The 18,216-nt window shown below is 50.5% G+C and overlaps 9 protein-coding genes across 9 annotated transcripts; 7 read left to right on the top strand and 2 right to left on the bottom strand.

Moving 5' to 3' along the window:
• Positions 1-485: 485 nt before the first annotated feature.
• Positions 486-1,378, top strand: EI97DRAFT_461871 (uncharacterized protein; the record flags this gene model as incomplete). Its single annotated transcript, XM_033801227.1, has 2 exons — positions 486-847; positions 904-1,378. The coding sequence occupies 2 exons, from the start codon at positions 486-488 to the stop codon at positions 1,376-1,378; spliced, it is 837 nt and encodes a 278-aa protein (XP_033650159.1).
• On the top strand, positions 1,318-2,233 carry EI97DRAFT_207083 (uncharacterized protein). The gene has a single exon (XM_033793733.1). It carries the CDS (start codon positions 1,503-1,505, stop codon positions 1,995-1,997), a length of 495 nt encoding a protein of 164 aa, XP_033650158.1. The 5' UTR covers positions 1,318-1,502; the 3' UTR covers positions 1,998-2,233.
• Positions 2,234-2,781: 548 nt separating this feature from the next.
• Positions 2,782-4,524, bottom strand: EI97DRAFT_445684 (uncharacterized protein; the record flags this gene model as incomplete). Its single annotated transcript, XM_033799983.1, has 3 exons — positions 2,782-2,885; positions 2,936-4,287; positions 4,343-4,524. The coding sequence occupies 3 exons, from the start codon at positions 4,522-4,524 to the stop codon at positions 2,782-2,784; spliced, it is 1,638 nt and encodes a 545-aa protein (XP_033650157.1).
• A 1,145-nt stretch (positions 4,525-5,669) lies between these two features.
• Positions 5,670-6,704, top strand: EI97DRAFT_461869 (uncharacterized protein; the record flags this gene model as incomplete). Its single annotated transcript, XM_033801226.1, has 3 exons — positions 5,670-6,314; positions 6,361-6,424; positions 6,472-6,704. 3 exons carry the CDS (start codon positions 5,670-5,672, stop codon positions 6,702-6,704), a joined length of 942 nt encoding a protein of 313 aa, XP_033650156.1.
• Positions 6,705-6,865: 161 nt separating this feature from the next.
• EI97DRAFT_406091 (uncharacterized protein) lies at positions 6,866-8,819 on the bottom strand. The gene is made up of 4 exons (XM_033796582.1): positions 8,691-8,819; positions 8,279-8,620; positions 7,927-8,210; positions 6,866-7,866 (listed from the first exon to the last, which is right to left on the bottom strand). The coding sequence occupies exons 1-4, from the start codon at positions 8,734-8,736 to the stop codon at positions 7,024-7,026; spliced, it is 1,515 nt and encodes a 504-aa protein (XP_033650155.1). The 5' UTR covers positions 8,737-8,819; the 3' UTR covers positions 6,866-7,023.
• Positions 8,820-9,137: 318 nt separating this feature from the next.
• EI97DRAFT_496570 (NAD(P)-binding protein) lies at positions 9,138-10,676 on the top strand. Its single transcript, XM_033802481.1, has 4 exons — positions 9,138-9,536; positions 9,597-9,755; positions 9,814-9,920; positions 9,973-10,676. The coding sequence occupies exons 1-4, from the start codon at positions 9,495-9,497 to the stop codon at positions 10,484-10,486; spliced, it is 822 nt and encodes a 273-aa protein (XP_033650154.1). The 5' UTR covers positions 9,138-9,494; the 3' UTR covers positions 10,487-10,676.
• A 260-nt stretch (positions 10,677-10,936) lies between these two features.
• Positions 10,937-11,971, top strand: EI97DRAFT_206977 (uncharacterized protein). Its single transcript, XM_033793732.1, has one exon. The coding sequence runs from the start codon at positions 11,225-11,227 to the stop codon at positions 11,606-11,608; it is 384 nt and encodes a 127-aa protein (XP_033650153.1). The 5' UTR covers positions 10,937-11,224; the 3' UTR covers positions 11,609-11,971.
• A 1,913-nt stretch (positions 11,972-13,884) lies between these two features.
• EI97DRAFT_436852 (putative general amino acid permease) lies at positions 13,885-16,253 on the top strand. The gene is made up of 5 exons (XM_033799217.1): positions 13,885-14,386; positions 14,435-14,463; positions 14,622-14,844; positions 14,911-15,873; positions 15,924-16,253. The coding sequence occupies exons 1-5, from the start codon at positions 14,106-14,108 to the stop codon at positions 16,111-16,113; spliced, it is 1,686 nt and encodes a 561-aa protein (XP_033650152.1). The 5' UTR covers positions 13,885-14,105; the 3' UTR covers positions 16,114-16,253.
• Positions 16,254-16,746: 493 nt separating this feature from the next.
• Positions 16,747-18,061, top strand: EI97DRAFT_445679 (tRNA splicing endonuclease-like protein subunit; the record flags this gene model as incomplete). The annotated part of the gene is made up of 2 exons (XM_033799982.1): positions 16,747-16,850; positions 16,903-18,061. The coding sequence occupies 2 exons, from the start codon at positions 16,747-16,749 to the stop codon at positions 18,059-18,061; spliced, it is 1,263 nt and encodes a 420-aa protein (XP_033650151.1).
• Positions 18,062-18,216: the final 155 nt, after the last annotated feature.

Genomic DNA, 18,216 nt, shown 5'->3' with positions numbered 1-18,216 from the left:
GCACACACCTGAATACAATCAGTCAACCCATCTTCAATCAATCTTTCTGTCACCGTGACATCTTCAGATACTATCAAATCTGACATAACTATAGAAATAGGCCCTCTATTTTAGAAAATTATCTCTAGAGGTCTTGCGTAAATATAGAGAGTCTATTTTACTAAAAAAGTATAGTAGATGTTATGTTAGCACTAGGCAGGGTTTTAAATAAGCTAAGCTACCTGGTAAAATAGACCCTCTATTGTGCCTCTAAAACAGGCCTTATATAGAACTTAGCACTAAACACTCCTCCCTTTTTTTACGCTAATATAGAGCCTCCATTTCGGCGAACCGAACAGGCCGTTACCAGGCATGTAAGCGTAAGCACCAGCACTCACTCGAAACCCCAACTTCGACTCCGGAGCTTCTATCTCAGTCCAACGTTCCATCCCGCAATTCCGTCCGCCAATTTACCATCCTCTTCTTTCTCTTCAGTCAAAGCAAAGATGCTCAACCTGCTCAGCAAGCTAATCGATCGGGGCATTGCACGAAAGGTCAATCGCAAGCGCCTTGCGCGTCAGCAACGCGAGGACAATGTGCGTGAAGAATGGGCAGAAGCCCTGGTCAGTCTGGAAACCAAGCGCGCGGGAATGCAGTGGATTGCCGACAACCAAAGGTCACCAAACAACCAAGACGCAAGCGCCCTCTTCAGGCTCTCGCCTGAGCTCCGAATCGCCATTTACGGCTATCTTTATGCAGGGTTGGATGTGTTCATCTATGAGATTACACCTTACCATCTTACAGATCTGGTCATTCGCACTGATCGAAGACTACGGCTGTTCTCTTTCTCAGAGACATGCCTGCTGGCGTATGTATATCTTGCAGCCATCGTTTCGCCCGATACTGATTTTCATTTCTACGCAGATACCATGAGTCTCAGGAGTACATCTACAAACATGCCGTTTTCTGTGTTGAGCACGCTTTCTGCGTGCGCTTACTTCCTTTCTTTGTTGCTCCTACATGGCTCCATACAATACGACACCTCCGACTGCAGTTCTTGGTTGAGGGCCTCTACTCTCAGGCGTGGCCGTCTTTACTCCCTCCGCACGACGAAGCGACATGGGAGGAAGCTTGGGATATCGTCTCCAACATGAAAGGACTCCAGTTGTTGGTGGTCAAACTCAGACTCAGAGGCCGCTTCATTGCAGAACATGCCGAGCAGAAACTGTCCGAATCACTGAAGAAGGTCCGCGGCGTTGACTACTACAAGTTGTCGCTGGACTGGATACCTTCCTCCGAGGCATTCTCTGAGTCTGACTCCACGCCATGGCACCTTGTAAAGGTTCCAGAATTTCCAGATACCTCCACGGCTGGATTCAGGTGCTCAGATCTACTATGATGAGGGAACGAAAACGCAGCCCGTAAAAAAAGCACAGCAATTTCCCAAAAGACCATCGTACAGGGCTGCACATTCTGCGCCACGACATTTTGCGAACCCTCAACCGAGAGATGGCCCGTACCTGATGTTAAATCAGGCAAGCAAGTCGGTCACAAGAAACCAAGGACAATCAATGACCACACCTTATCCCTGCTCATGTGTGTCTAAACAATTATCGAGGGAATTGGAGGAAGCAAAAAAATTGATGAATACTATCAACGGTGGCCATGCGGCGAGAACCGTAGAAGGCCACACAAAATTCGGAAACGGCGGGTGGCGTCAAACGATCTCCGAGCAAACAGACCATGGACGACTAGGAGCCAGCAAAAGAGAACGCGACACCTCACCAGAAGGAGAGGGAAAGAGAAGCAACGAAAAAGAGGGAAATAGTCTTCTCATATGCCAACTCCTCCATCGTCATCTATGCAAAGCATCGGCACTGGACCCTTCAGAGCCGTCTGAACCTTTGACTCACATTCGTTCAATGTGCAACCATGATGCGAACGTTTGCCGCAACCCCAGGACTGCGGTGGTGTCAGCACCCTTGTTCCGACGAACCAGGCCGGTTCTGGTGTACTGACTGATAGCTACCGCCATTCAAAGCGACTACGTCAGCCACGAGTGACAAAAGTGACTCCTGTAGGGCCTGTGTTTTTGGGTTCGATGGCTTTGTCTGTTATGATCGGACTAGCAGTATCAAGGGGTGACGCTGGTACGATCGCGACACAATGCGCGAGCGCGACGGTACTCAAGAGTCGGTTGTTCACGTACATGATGGTTTCGGGTCGTTTGGTTTGGAACAGATGAACAAGCGTAGTTCAAACCTTCCCCCTGGACTTACGCATTTGAAGAGGACTCAGAACGTAAATGCCGCATTCCAACTCGGATCTCTATCCGCTTATGTCGAGACCCCAACTACCATTCAATAAACAAGAGGCGATTACATTAAACAATCTATCCATCGCCTTGCGGACTCCAGGGTACAATCCTGTTGGCTGAAGTCAGATGAGCCACAGAGAAATTCATCCTACAGCGCGAACTGCCCATGTGCCATGTTTATTGGCGCCCTTCCAGGGTGCAGTCCATTCAACGGGCAACACCACCTGCGGAGCGGGAAAAGCCAGATGAACCACAGCGAATCATCCCGCCGGGCAAAAACGCCCATTTGTCACTTTGAGGGTCGCCTTCCTCGGGCTCGTGGTGCTTCCAAAGAGCAAGGTCAACTTGCACGCATGAAGACTCCGGGGAACTGCGGTGCCCTTCGAAAATGAAAGTCTATTTGTTCGGATGGACTGATTCAAGAGGAAGTTCAACCGTCACTCGGCCTTGCAACGAACTGTGTCAAGGCAATGCCGGACCCAAAACTAGCATGTGATACACGGAATGTACTTCTGAGGCCTCACATGATATTCGACACCTTTCCACTGAAGCGATGCACCAAATTTGCGGTCATTCGTGCACGTATCACCTATTGCAGACGTCAGCAGGACCCATGGATCCATTCTCGGAGTTACTCACAGCCGTTCAGTATGACATCCATCGCAGTAATGCAGTCTTTCTCATCCAGGTTTCTCTGGAAATCAGGAGCAAGGTTCTTGGCTCCGACCCAGAATGTTTCGCGTTTGCCGTCGAACGTCTTATGATCCTCGAGATCCTCGTATTCTACTACTGGAGTGTCTTTTCCAGAACCAATTGTTTTACCACCGTAGTCTTTGCAGAACTTGTGGGCCATTTCAGTTGCTCGGCCAAGGTGGACCCACGGATGCTCTTTAGCCGCTTTGTCAACATCGGGACATGGATTGACGTAGCACTTCGGGCTCATTTCTGGTTCCACGGGCGGAGGGTCCGTGAACGTGACCGTTTTTTCTGGATGGTTCTGTTCCGTCCAAGGGCAAGGATTATGCCACTCTTCTCCTTCTTTCTTCTCAGCCTGCTCATATTTCAGAGACCCACCGGCACAATCGCACCAGGCGGCTGGAGTTCTGCCACTGTTGGGAGAACCAGCGGGGTAGCACCAGGGACGTTCAGGTTCGGCCCCGTTGTCGACTACCCATTGGAGAATCTCCTGTTGGTCGCGAAGCCATAATGGATCCTGTTCTTGGCCGAACACGGTCCCCAATTGGATGCAGGAGCAGCCCTTCCACTTTCCTGCCGAGCAGAATCTCTTGTCTTCGATGCCTTCGTTCGGACCCTTGCAATCGTCGTCTGGACAGACAGGAGCGTCCTTTCCTTTAGGAGCGTCGGCAGGGCAGCCATTCTCGTTATCGCCGCCGTTGTTCCCGTTTCCTTTACCGGCGAAGTGCGCAGGAATGTTCAGTACAGGCGACACCTTGGGAAGAATGCCGCCTCCGTGTCTCGAAACGAGGAACAAGAACACAAGTGTATAGATGACCGGAGGGGCACTGGCGATTTCGGAGACTGCCGCGGCGATTTCAGGAACGGTGGTGCCCAGCGCAGCGGCGAGCGCCTCGAAAGCGTCATTGATACCCAGTAAATCAGCCAAGTTGCTCAAGCCCGATTCAGCCAGCCGGCCTCCAGGCTGAAGTTCCTCGACCGAGATTTCTGCAAAACGTTGAGCAGCACTGCAAGTCTGCCGTTTCTTGAGGGGACAAGCCAGTACGGCTTCATCTGCAATGGCTTGGACTGCATCTTTGAGCTTAGGTGCCAGGACAATGTGCACATCTCCGACTTCAATACCCGCAGCTGGAATAGCTGCTGCAGCTGTGACGAGTGTGACCGCGGGCTTAATAATCGTGGGCCTCGATTCAACGGTAGTAGAAATTTCAGTTAAGTATTCAGTGTTAACGCCGATCTTCTTATAATTCCCGTTCTCGTCGTACCACTCGGTGGCGGGGCCGACAACGCTGGTACTGGATCACTGTTAGCATCCTACTCTCGAAGGCACCAAGCTTGCGAAGCACTCACTATTCTGAGGCGGGAACATCCGTGATAGCATTCACTCCAATTTGACCTGCCTCCGTAGGTGTAACAGCTCTCTTGGTTATGGTAGGGCTCAGCGTCCTGGTTGGTGTCGCTTGCACTGTGATAGCGCAGAGTGCCAAAGCAGCGGCAGACCACAAGCACCACAAGCTGTTCTTGACAAACATGATGTCGAAAGCCTGAGTTAGGAGAACCTGTAAGTATTCTTCTACTGCTTTCCTGAGGATACTGCAACATCTTAAAAGGCATCAGGCCAATTCACACGATCGCACTGACTATTTCCAGGGTTCGACTATGTTCCCAATGCAGTCTAGCTCGGGTGTATAACCTCATCGCTTCGTCTCACGTACTCCGTACTCAGCTCAAACTCTATCTTACTCGCACTCGACTATCGCTGTCAGCTAAATCAGCTTGAATGACTCCAGGGCGGATTTTTTGCTTCGCCACAGAACATAGCCTGGATATAGCGCTGATTTACAGTGCTGGGTGCCTATGCGCGCGCGTCCACGAAACAAGCGTATTCGCACAAGGTTGTTACTGGGCACATTGATTTAAATCGTTTCATGCATCTGACTGTGCGCAGTTGCCAGCATTTCCATTGCGCCATCGCGCCTGTGCAAGTCCAATCAGCTCGAATACATCTTACGGATTAAACCTCCGACTTCTCAACCACCATCAACGGGGGTCATACCAAACTCTGAATACCTCAACTTCCAGTTACCGACCCCACGGATCGGTCGCCTTGCAGCTTACCGATCTTGTGTTCGGGCGGCTCTGCAAGGTACGAACTTGCCCATTGGGTCCATGATGATCTCACTTTTACGCTCGCCTCTGTTCGACGTTGGAGGGGGCCGACTTTACAATGTCGTAAGCAATACGAGAGCATCACCACGGTGTTAAGATTCCAGCGGTCTTGGAATGGTCCAACATGTGGTGCATCCTCTCAGTACCATGATGAGATGAGATCAATGTCAGCTTCTGGAGCGACATCTCCCCTAGGCTTGAGCATTCTGGGAAGATACACGAAGGTAGGGCTTCTCTGCACGTTCTTCGTGCATGGTTTACGGAAATATAGGTGCCATGGTCTCAGCAAGATATTGGATGCTCTGCCGTATATTACTTCGAATCAAGTCCGGCTTTGCATGATAAATCTACAAGTCTGGTTCGACATCCCCCGGCTCGGTCTCATACCTTACCAGCAGAGCACCGGGATTTTGACGATGTTGTTCCCATCTATCCGTCTGGCTACTGCCTTTAGCTTGCTGTTCATCGGCAGCCATGCCTACAGTATGCCCACCCTTTCCATCCGCGCATGTCGTCGGCCGTCAACTGCAGGACTGACAGATTCATAGCAATCGACGACGACTGTGGAGCGGACAGAGACTTCATGATTGAGCGCATAGACGCTGCGTTTGCTCTTGCACGAGATGGGATGACAGAACTACGGAAGACTCCTATCAACGAAGACATCGACAATGTCTTCCAGCAGCTGTTCGGATACAAATACAACGAGCGTCCATACAAAGTCATTGAAGGCAGGCTGGACAACCTACAAGCGATCTCTACCCTCGACGGCGACGCCCAAGGCACTACCGACGTGCGCTTCTTCTGCACCATGCACCGCATCGAGAAGCGCAACGACAAGAGATACTACAACAAGGACTTGAACGTGGCATACGAGCTCGGCACCATCACTAACAGGTTCTCGTCCTGCTTTGACTTGACACCGCCGACTCTCGCGGTTACTCTGAACGTCCCCAACCACCGAACGGAAATCCAGATATGCCCATGGTTCATGACAACAGCACGCGGTTTCAAGTTCAGGGATCTGAAGGAGTTGAGGGCTTCAAGCTGGTCCTATGGAGTTTTGGCAAAGATCTTGATGCCCCCTATCTCGGCAATCAAGTACACACCGATCGATGCCTTTGCGCTGATGGACAAGGTTATCTTACATGAGGTAGGAAGTCCGTTTCTAGCGAAAGTCAACGCACTAATGCAGACAGTTGACGCACACCACCGCAAGTGGAGGACGCACACCGGCAGAAGATATGAGTGACGACCCCTACGGTATGCGTCATTGTCTCACGTCAACTTCCTCGACTAACAAAACACAGGTTGGAAGAATTGCAAGAAGCTGGCGGCGGACTTCTTGGCCTCTGGTATAAATGGCGGACTCCCATCTGTTGCTAAGGACCCCCAGAATAATGCCGACACTATCGCTTTGATGTGTTCGGCTATTCGATTGATCAAAGACGGTGTGAGGGTCAAAGAAGATGGGAGCTTGGATCCGAAGCAGTCAAGTAAGAAGCGTGATGGGGTGATGTATCCAGTGACTTGGGTCGCATGATTGTTTAGACGGATTGGGGGTTTTTTTAGACGAGACACTAGGGGTTTCGTAGTTGTAGAGGTATCTTTGATAGACCTTTTTTTCTATTTAAGATTTACTTTAACAGGAGGCAGTTCAGGCTTGATCTAACTAGGCAGGCCCTCTAGTAGTAAACCCCTTTTAGGTAATTATTGTTAGGTCCTAAGGTAGCGTGTAGCAACAAATTTCTAGCTAGGGACCCTGTTAAGCACAATTCTAAGGCGTTTTTATGCTTTAATAAAGATCCTACCTAAAACCAGCCTATTCAGGGATTCCTAAATCTATCTATTAGGCTGCTAACTTACACTAGACTCGGCACAATAGAGCAAGCACTAATAACCGCCGTTATCTTTTCCCTATAGTTTAACGCCCCACCAGAAAGATCTTGCTGCGTCCAAACCGCATTCACAAGCGCCCTAACATACGTGAGCAGGCGCGACGAGCGACGCCCTTCCGTCCTGCTCATCAATTCCAGAACAACAGCACGCTCCTCCTCGGTCCTCGCCTCGGCGCCCAGAATGAAAAGCGGAAACTGCCGCTCGCAGGCTTCCAAACGAGCAAATATTTCAAAGGCTTCATCGAGATACTTTTCGGTGGTTGCGGTAAACCCGAGGACGTCCTCCGTCGCGCGGTGCAAGTAAATCAGCACGGCTAGCCGGTAAAGGTTCACCATGTCCCTCAACTCCGCGGATTGCGATTGGTCGCCAGTATCGATGTTTCGGAGCCGCCAGTCAAGCGCCTGCAGATGCCGTACATAATCATCGCGCTCGCCCACCGTCATAACGGCCAAACGCTGGACGACTGGGACTGCATCGCACACCTCGCGCAGAATCTCCAGTACACTCAGAGTAGCGATTCCCGTAGGACGATCAAAGTGGCCGGCCGCCTCCGCCAAAGTGATGGGTAAATTCCAGCTGCCGTTGGCCTCTGCTTCTGATCCGGTGCAAATGGGCTGTTCGGCGGCGGTCCAGTGGCGCAGAGCGAAGCGTGCTAGAACGTCGTGGTAATGAACCCACTTGAGTAGAACGGACTTTTCTTCATCGCGGACCGTGTGGTAGCGTGTTGGGCAGACTACGTCGAGCACTTTCTTCACACCGTTTACGTAGCAGAGCCACTGGCCGGAGGTGGAGGACGCTTGGTGTACCTGCATGATGGAGTGATGGTGAGCATGAGATGATGAACAAGTTGAGCGTGGGATACGTACCTCGAACGAACCGAGAAGCATCCCGGCGGCGATGTGTTGGAGCAGTTCTGGAACGCCGAATTTGGTGCGGGATGCGAGGGCTAGCTTGTTCAGGGCGGAGATTTTGTATTTGATGGCTTGTTCTTGGATGCCATTTTGGTGAAGTGAGGATACGGCCAGGAGGGCGTACAGCACGGCCGTTGCGGATGGCGTATTTCCCGTCAGGGCCATGCGGATGAGAAGCGTCCCAACTTGGGAAGGGTCGTCCCCGAGGAGTGGCAGCGATCGTGATGCGTGGCGCTCAACTGGTTAGGCTAGTGTTAGAGCATGAAACCTGAAAAAGTGAAAGGTTCCATTATTGTGGTGGGCTTACAATATAACAACAAGTCACGGTCTTCAGAGGTCACGGCTCCCAGCATGGTGGAACCGAATGGCACGGGTATGTGCAGTCTTCCAGGTTGGGCTGGTAAAGAAGCAGATAGATGATAGTGCAGCGCCACATCCGACGCATACGCGTGGATGAGGCGTGCATCCATAGCGCTCTTCTCCATATTGGGAAGTTTGAGATGCAGCTGGAGGTGGTTTGCGACCATGGCCCTTCGCTTGTCGTTTGGGCGTGGCCACGACAATCGAAGTCCATAGCCTTTGCACACTCGGTTTGTACGAATGCACTGCAGGCATGCTGGTGTGTTTCGATCACAACGAATCTTACGTTCTACGAGATCAGATGGAAGTTCAGGAACTGCCATAGGTAGGCACTGATCGGGCCGCCAGGCATCACTTACCTCGACAATTGCCGCAGCCTTTCCTCGCCACTTTGACAGTGTCCATGCCCAAACTCGAGAGCAGTCTGTTTAGGTTTTGGAACGATTCTTCGCTGAAAGTTGCACTTCATGGTGGATGATATGATAGACGTTCTGGTGCGCTATACCAGCTTTGGAAGTAGGGACTCGGTTATCTTGCATCAGATGCACGGCGGGTGACTAATCGAACCAACGGCAACTTTCTGCGACCGACGCTTACCTCATTCGGCGCGGTTTTTGTCATCGCATGGTGGAGCTGTCACCAATGTACCAGGTCACGAGCAAGCGTTGCTGGGCTTATCTCGTAAGTAGATTTCTATTTCGAATTGAAGTGAACCTCGCAACGACGCGGTTTTCGTCCGTCATCCACATTGTGTGATTAGTAGGGAGAGAACCGTAACCGCAGCTCTGTCTCGAAGACGCCCAGAACTTTCCCTTTGCTGAATCTGTGTTTTGCAGGACTTGATGTTGAAAACCAAGCTTAGTCTTGGCTAGCCCCGCAGAAAGTTGCTCTGCATGCACCATAGATAGATGGTCGGTTGCTAGCTCCTCGCTATGCCCTGAATCGAAACGCCTAACGCGAAGGCATGATGACAGAGCGCTACCAACCATCGCGAGCCTCTAATCACTCCAACAAGGTCTCCGGTATGAGAGGTGACACATCCCAACGCTCTATAAAGCCGACCCGCGCTGCCCTCTAATGCTTCCATCTGCACTCTCTTCCTGGCCAACAGCAACATCCTCGCGCAAATCATCATTAAGAAAAAGAGCGATATCACTCTAAATATGCCATCGTATGCGATTACAGGCGCCTCCAGAGGCCTTGGTGTAGGTCCATTTAATTATCCAAACTTGACCAGTGATTGCGTTGGCTAAATATATGCACAGTGGGCATTCCTAGAAGAAATCTCCAATGACTCGAGCAATACCGTCATCGGAATTGTTCGCGACAAGACAGCGACCGACAAGCGAGTAAAGGACGAGTTGAACGGTCGACCCAACATTACCATCCTGCAGGCAGATATAACCGACTATGCCGCTTTGAAAGTAATAATACCCCATGTGTTCGTGCCAGCTTTGATCAGCCGCTAACCTCGCGAATCAGAAAGCTGCTGAAGATACGTCCAAGATCACGGGCGGCCATCTCGACTACCTGATTGCTAATGCGGCCTTGGTTTCCAAGTACGACGGATATGATGGCATCGGAACACTGTTAGTAACTCGTCCCGTATTGCCAGGTTTCGCTGACACTGCGAAAAATCAGCGGATCGGACCCAGACCAACTCACAGCGCAATTCAACGCATACATGACGACCAACGTGCTCGGCAACATCCACCTGTACAATCTCTTCATGCCGCTGATACTCGCCGGCGATGCCAAAAAAGTAACAGCCATATCCACTGGCATGGCTGATCTCGACCTCGTCAACGAATTCGCAACGTACATGGGGCCGCTTTACGCCATGAGCAAGGCCGCCATGAACATGGTCACCGCCAAGTTCAGTGCCCAGTACAAGAAGGAGGGGGTGCTGTTCGTGAGCATCAGTCCCGGATTCGTCGACACGGGCAACAACGATGTGTCTAATCTGTCGCCCGAGCAGATGGAGGGTCTGCAGGCCATGGTGGCGAGCTTCCAGAAGTATGCTCCTCATTTCAAGGGCGCGATTACGCCGCAAGAGTCGGTCAAGGCTGTTTTGGGCGTCATTGATAAGTTGAGTCTTGATCAAGGGCATGGAGGGGCTTTCTTGTCGCATCTTGGTACGAAGCAATGGCTCTGAGCAAACCGTTTGCTATGCGGATGGAGGCTGGCTGGATTGCTCGGCGAAGGGGGATTATACACGAGCGAGTGGTTTTGCGAAATTGACTTAGATTCTATTCTGATAGTACAGTGAGTCTTGGAATCATGGACGGAAACGTCTTGCATGCTTTGTCCATGCATTCCCGGTCATAGACAAGCCAATTTGCCCGAGTATGATGAGACAAGTTATCCACTCTAACGTGATCTTTACTAGGCAACACCCAGACGATGAGAGTCCTCCAGCCTGCCACGGTGCAAACTTACCGTACCATGGCTTACCCATAGGTTACCAGCCCCCCCTTAGTTGTCACGTTAGTTAACCGCCTCTTAGATAGGTATAGTACTTAGGGTTTGCTGCCACTTTATTATAAATGTTTACTTCTCCTCTACACTACAAGATAATTACATAGAATTATCTTCTAAGGAAGATGTCTAGAGCTAAGCGTAAGGCTTGTATGCAGGCTACTTTTTTCGCGCTCTAATTAGACAGTGGCTAATTTTACAATTTTGTATGTGCGGGTGTTTTAGTGTTCCAGTGGCAAGAAAGGGGTAGCTGGCAACTTATAGGTAAGCCATAGTACGCCTTCGGGAATCCAGATCCCAATTTCTACATACTTAGGTCCAAGGCGTTTGCATCTGCTTGTACGGGCACTAAGCGAATCGATCGCGAAAAACCAGGCCATCTTATTCCGTTCTGCTCCAAATTCGTCCTGCAGCCATGCCAAATCGATCAAGCGGCGCAAGAGAAGCGCGCGTATCTTGTCACATTTGCCTGGAAATCGCTCGTGTATTCGCCACAGCCCTCTCCGACGAGTGTCTTTTGACGCTAGGGAGTACCGAGCAAGCTTTGTCCGGCTGTAGAGTGCACGTCACCTTTTTTCTTCGATTAACCAGCCCTAATTGGCGTGAGGACGGCCTTAAGAAGAAAGAAATATCGCGGCTGAAGCCGAAGGATAGGACATATCTGCGAGCTTTTCTGAACGACTCCTTGTACCCTCCCCTGGAGCTGGTAAAGAAAGACACCGTCCCAAATCATGTCGGCCTAGGTCGAGTTCTTGATGCGGATTGGATCGACCACGCTACGTTGCGATGTTGGTATTGAGCGCTGTCGTCAGGATTATGGCAGAGAGTGCGATGTCCACGATATATGCAAGGACTCGCTCCCGCAAAACCTAGCTTGTTGGTGGATAGTCGGACTAATTGTCTCGTATCAGCTCGACGAGGAGTTAGCTACATTGCATTGAGCTATGTCTAGGGCCACGCTGACTGTTTCAAGACGAAGAAGAGCATGCTAGCAGAACTCAAATTACCCAATTCTCTTTCTCGTAAGCATATTAGCTATTATATCCCAACAACTGTTAGAGACTCAATACGGGTTACCTCGATTTTAGGCCAACGATACCTGTAGGTCGATTTACTTTGTAGCGTACAAGATGACGACGACTCAAGGCAAGGCGAACTAAATCAAATGTGCGCTATTTATTCCCATGCCTCTATTACTCTTATTGCGGTAGATAGTGCAACTTGCCAATACTAACTCTGTGGTTTTAAAGGTGTTGCTAAACGTAGAAGAGTAGAGCAAGAATTAGTCTCAATCGGAGACGGTGGTCGCTGTGGCGAATATCTTTCCACTTGATTGTGGCTCCTCAGCACCCTATTATCAGAGAGGGTGGACGTTTCAAGAACAAGTCTTCTCTAAATGGCGAATATGTTTTGAGAAAGAAAGTGTCCGTTGGCTCTTGCTCGAGCTGGTACGAGGATCTGGAATTCGGAGATCGTTCAGATCGATCGAACGGAAGGGTGTGGCAAACATCTTCTCTAGCCTGCGCTAGGACGCTTTATTATAAATTTTATCTTTTTTAGCGCTACTAGAAGCGCTTATATAGTTGTCAGATTTGATGGTATCTGAAGATGTCACGGTGACAGAAAGATTGAATAAAGATGGGTTGACTGATTGTATTCTGGTGTGTCCTTGTGTGCGAGGCTGGGGCCTGACACCGGTTTTGATGTTCCTTCTCTGAGCGCCAAGGCTGCGCAGGGCACTAGCCACTGCAGAATCACTAGCCACATGTCCTCAGACAGCACCGGTACAGACAACTTCTCCCAGTCCTCCTCTCCAGTCCCAGATAGGATGTCCATAAACTGGCTTACCATCTGACACTGGTACAGACAGTTTCTCCCAGTCCTCCTCTCCAGTCCCAGATGGGATGTCCATAAACTGGCTTACCATCTGACAATAGTATATTAAACTAACGCGCTGTAGCTACTACGTTAGGTTTTTCTTAGGTATTATAGAAGGAATTAAGGGCAAGTTAAATATGCTCTTAAATTTGCATGCAAGTCCTATAGTAATTTATTGCGTTGTTGTAGAGTTATAATTATTTAAAAAAGTAACGCGTAAAAAATTTAGCCCTAAGGTGCAGAACTACGTTGAGCCAAGTAGCGCTAACCTCTCGTTAGCGTGTAGGGTGAGTATATAGTAGTAAGGTCATCGCTCTCCTAAGTAATCTTCGTGATGCCTTTTTGCCTAAAAAGCTCTCTATCAAAGATCCTAACATATCTTGGAAATCTGCTTGCTTGTTGATTTCTACATACATACTAGTACGTCGTACTACAGAGTACAGGACCACGGTAAGATAGGATTGCCAACGCTGGGATGTGATTTAGACAAGCCCGTAGTGGCGGTAACGAGCGAGGGGAAAGACCATGCCGAGGCGGCCAAGCAGCTTCACCCGTGTGGCTGACGGTTAGAGGCTCGCGATAGGAGACGTCTGGAGGGCCAAGATGGTTGAATGTTGGATTCGGAGAGTGAGATTTTCGGAGACGCCGACGACAAGGCGGAATGGAAGACGCTTCTCCTACGACCGGGTCGCTTCGATACAGATGTATTGTGTAGCTAGAGAAAGGGAATAAATATTGGAGATAGAGGAAGAATCAAGAATGGAAGAGCATGGTCGGTGTAGAGTGCACATGGGAAAACATTAGATGATAAAACTTGCCGTTGAGTTGAAACAACTCCTTCCCAATCAGGTTAGCCTATGGAAGGAAGGAGGGATGCCCCAAGGACGACCTCGGAAATCTCCATGACCGTCAACTCCCACCTGGGCAGATTTTCGCCACCTTTTTGCAGACAGGTTCCAGGAATGACTTTCTCCCGCAATTGATGCTCGCAACTCACAGTCACAGAACAAGAGGTTACCTTGAGAATGCCAGACTACTACCTGCCACTCACGCTCGCCTGTGCAACCCGCGACGCTATGGACTGAGGCGGGGGACGGTTTTGCGGCAACAACCTTGGAAGGGCCGTAATAGTACGCTCCACTACAGGGGTTTTGTAGAAAACTTCAGAGCGAGGCTGGGTTTGCCAAACGCAAATACCAACATGCCATGGCTCGCCAAATTCACGTCTAAAGTTATTATTATTATCGCCTTCCCATCTGTGCACACCCTGAGATCTCGCTGCCCATAGACTCCTCCAGCCTCCTGCACCACCTCTGATCCTATTCTTCGTCAGAAATCGAAACTCTTCTCTGTTCATGGAATTCGTCGCAGAGTTTTTCTCCCTTCTTCTCAAGAACATACGTTGAGAATTTTACAGAATGGCCGTCTCTACAGGCATCGACCACGCTCCATCCGAGGTATACAGAGGAGGTGAGAAATCGTCTGAAGGCGCAGAAAAGCCTACCTACGACTCGGATGTTGAAGGTTCGCCCTCGGTGCAAAGCGTTAGCGTTCATGATCATACGCACCGCAAGCTGAAACCCCGCCATATCCAATTGATTGGCATAGGTGGGACAATCGGAACTGCTCTCTATGTTCAGATTGGTCGTGGATTGATGAATGGCGGCCCTGCCAGCCTATTCCTCGCTTTCACCATCTGGCATGTACCCACATCATCAGCTTCGCGAACCCTCTAACGAAACCTCAGGTGTGCCTTCATTCTGGCCGTCACAATAAGTAGGAAGATCCGCTCCTTATACCCCAAAGCACCACTCTTCAGGAGCATTTTGCCCCTTTGCACCCTCTCCGCCTGTGTCTGGATGCCAATTCCGAGTCCTCGGCTTTGTGGACTCGCAGTCCACTTGTGACGACAACTTGCTGAGTTGTCATTATAGGTATGGCAGAAATGGTCACATATCTGCCAATCTCGTCGCCCTTCATCCGTTTTGCGGGCCGCTTTGTCGACGATGCCTTTGGGGTGGCTGCAGGATGGAACTTCTTCATCTTCGAAGCAGCCCTAGTGCCTTTCGAGATTGTCGCGTGCAATGTCATTATCCACTTCTGGAGCGATATTGTCCCAGCTGGCGGCATCATAGCCATTGTCATCGTGCTCTACGCGTAGGTCCAATCCTTCTTTCAGTCCTAAGCGTTCTATTAGGCGTGAGCCTGAGCTCACCATCCCAGCGCAATCAATCTTCTGGCCGTCAAGTGGTATGGTGAAACAGAGTTCTGGGCTGCGCTCGGAAAAGTCCTACTCATCATCGGCCTCATCATCTTCACGTTCATTTCCATGTTGGGCGGTAACCCCCTGGGAGATCGATACGGTTTCCGCTACTGGAAGAACCCGGGTGCTTTTGCGGAGCTCTACTACACTGGTAATCTTGGACGTTTTCTAGGCTTCTTGTCGTGTTTGATTCAGGCCTCGTTCACCATTGCCGGACCTGACTACGTTTCCATGGCCGCTGGCGAGTGTGAGAACCCGCGAAAGGTTATGCCACGGGCTTACAATGCCGTCTTCTACCGCCTTACAACGTTCTTCATACTGGGGAGTCTGTGTGTAGGCATCAATGTCCCGTACAACGACCCCGAGATGACGGATGCGTTCAAGAACGACAAACCCGGCGCCGCTGCCTCACCCTATGTCTCCGCTATGAACAGACTCCACATCGGCGTTCTCCCCCACATCGTCAACGCCATGGTTCTCGGTGCGGCTTTCAGTGCGGGCAACTCCTATGTCTACTGTGCCTCGCGCTCGCTCTATGGTCTCGCTCTGGAAGGCAAAGCTCCCAAGTTTCTAACCCGCTGCACGAAACAAGGTGTACCTGTTTACTGCGTTGCCATCGTCTTGCTCATCGCGCTTCTGTCCTTCCTCCAACTCGGTTCGGGCTCCGCCGTCGTCCTGCAGTGGTTCGTCAACCTCGTTACCGCAAGCCAACTCATTAACTTCAGCGTCATATGCTTCACCTTCATCCGGTTCTACAAGGCATGTAAAGCCCAAGGTATCGACCGCAATACGTTACCATACAAGGGGATTTTCCAGCCTTATGCCGCGTATTTCGGTCTGGCGGGTACTTTCGTCATGACGTTTGTTGGTGGATATACCGTGTTTCTGAAGGGACATTGGGATACGCCGACATTTTTATTCTCGTGAGTCCTTCCACCGAGAGAGTTTGACGCTTACTGATGGGCAATCTCAGGTATATGATGATTTTCATCTTCCCAGTCCTTTACCTGGGCTGGAAGTTTGTAAAGAAGACCAAGCTCCGCGCCCCCCATGAAGTTGATCTCTATCAGGATCTGGAGGAGATCGAAGAGTATACGAGGAATTACGTGCCGACGCCGGATAGAAATCGGTTTGATAAGTGGTTCAATTGGCTGTTCAGCTGAAAAGACGCGGCGTCAACTGCGAGGGGTGCGGTTGTATACGCAAGATGTTCGCTATTAGCAAGTGGCGTGTGTCAAGATAGAGTATTGTGTAACTGATCTACATGCCTTGGAGAAAAAACAAAACAAAGTGCGATTGGGTGTACAGACTATTTGCTTTTGTCTTCCATCGATATTAAGGTACCTTCCCCGACCAGAGTACCTTAGGGTATCTCATTGCTGTGAAGTTTGACACTCTTCCCGAGACCATTCCGAACGCTAATCCACACTTCCTTGCTTTCAGGAGTCCTACCGTGGCAGTAATATAGTATAACACAACGTAACATAAAATGTTACTCCTGCAATAAAGTAACCTAGTAGGACAAACTAGGCACTAAGTAAAGGGCTTCTATAGACTTGGGGTTTTTTATCTTGCTTCCTACAACTATATACACAAGTATGGCTAATCTATACTTCTGTAGAAGAGAATTCGGGAGAGATGTTCTAGATACCTGACGTGTTTTTGTCAAACCACTTGGGCATGCAGGTGGGTATGGAGCTGCACTCCGCCTCTAACCCAATTAGGCAATTCCACATTTTCGCGGATTTGAGTCGCAAGCCCATCATTCACGTTTCGCACCAACAACCACCCCCAAAATGGCAGACGAGGAAGAAGATATCCCGCGCCCAGTGGGTGCTAATCAAGAAGATATTGATCTTACCGACGAGACGCAAGACTTTCGTTTCCTGGACAAGCTTACGTACCGTCCCCTTCTTGCAGCTGTCCCCGCCACGAACTAACTGAAACCCCAGCGTGAATGCGTCAGGCGCGGCCTCTCTCCCTAAGCGCGGCCAGAAGGACTTCGAGAGCCATGACACAAAACTCCAGAGCGATACGTTAGAAGCCTCACGTCAGGCCATGCACAATGTACTCTCTTGGACCCGCGTGCACACGGAGAAGAGTCGCATCCTAGGAATGTACCACCCTGAGAGCAACATGGCGTATGTGGAAAAGGTGAAAACAAAACACTTTGAGAACATGGGGAAGGCAAAAGGTGGGAAAGAATGGCTTTTGCCCGAGGAGGCGCTGTTTCTGATTGAAAGAGGAAGTATGGATTGCAGGTGGCCTGTCAACAAGTCAAACGGGGAGAACGAGGAGGAGCTCACGATAGAGGATGGCGCTCCGATGAGCCTGCAGGCGGCTTATGCCGCCTTCATTGGGTTCGAGGGTGGAGTGGGCGGGAAGCTCACTCTGGAGATGTTCACCGTCTATTCTGGGCTGAAGAGAGCTGGATACTTCGTATTCCGTGCGGGATGTTGGGACGACGATCGGGGGACATTGCAGCCTCTGGCTCACCATCAGGATCCCAACAAAGCAGGAGGCTATTTGTCTCGTTTCTTCACAGAGATCTGGCGAAGGATATCCACGCACATGTATCCGATCCCCAAAGCGAATCTGCAATTCGGTCCGCTGGTCAAGCCAGGGCTATACAGGTCCTATGCCGATGTCTACCGCCTCCTCCAGATCATACCCACGCATGACCGCACAGCGCCGCCCAAGTTCCACCTCGAGTCCGACCCCAACAACCCCTTTCGCATCCACTACGACGTCTACAAGTCCGGGACTGGCAAATTTCGAAAGGCCCACCGAGGGCCCCCTGATTTTCGAGTAGCAGTCATCAACGCCCGTGAGACATCCCTTCCCACGGCCGACCAGCTGAACGATCTCCTTGCCACCACTCCGTATGATCCTGCCAGCCCACAGGATCAGATGTACAAAAAGTTGAAGCACGGTTCGAGGAACGTGATTCTGGCTGTGGTTGACAATGGCATCCCGAGCTACATTCGATTTTCGGACTCGGACTTCTCGGATATCAAGCTGTACGAGCGGAATGGTAGGATCCCTCGTGGGAAGGGTGGAGGGCGCGGTCGTGGCGGAGGCCGAGGACGGGGAAGGGGACGGGGAAGATGAAGATGAAGATGAAGATGAAGATGAGGATTGTGCTTGTAATCCACAGCACGACCCGAAAGACAGATTTCGTAATGGCTGGTCATGAGTGCCCTGCAGCTTTTGCATGGGTCCCATTCATGTCGAGGACGATGGATTGCCCCTGAAGGCTCGTATAA

Source organism: Westerdykella ornata, assembly GCF_010094085.1.
Source record: "Westerdykella ornata strain CBS 379.55 unplaced genomic scaffold EI97scaffold_36, whole genome shotgun sequence".
Lineage (NCBI taxonomy): Eukaryota > Fungi > Ascomycota > Dothideomycetes > Pleosporales > Sporormiaceae > Westerdykella > Westerdykella ornata.
The sequence above is the reverse complement of the archived record's forward strand: the minus strand, read 5'-3'. Positions and strand labels throughout refer to the sequence as shown.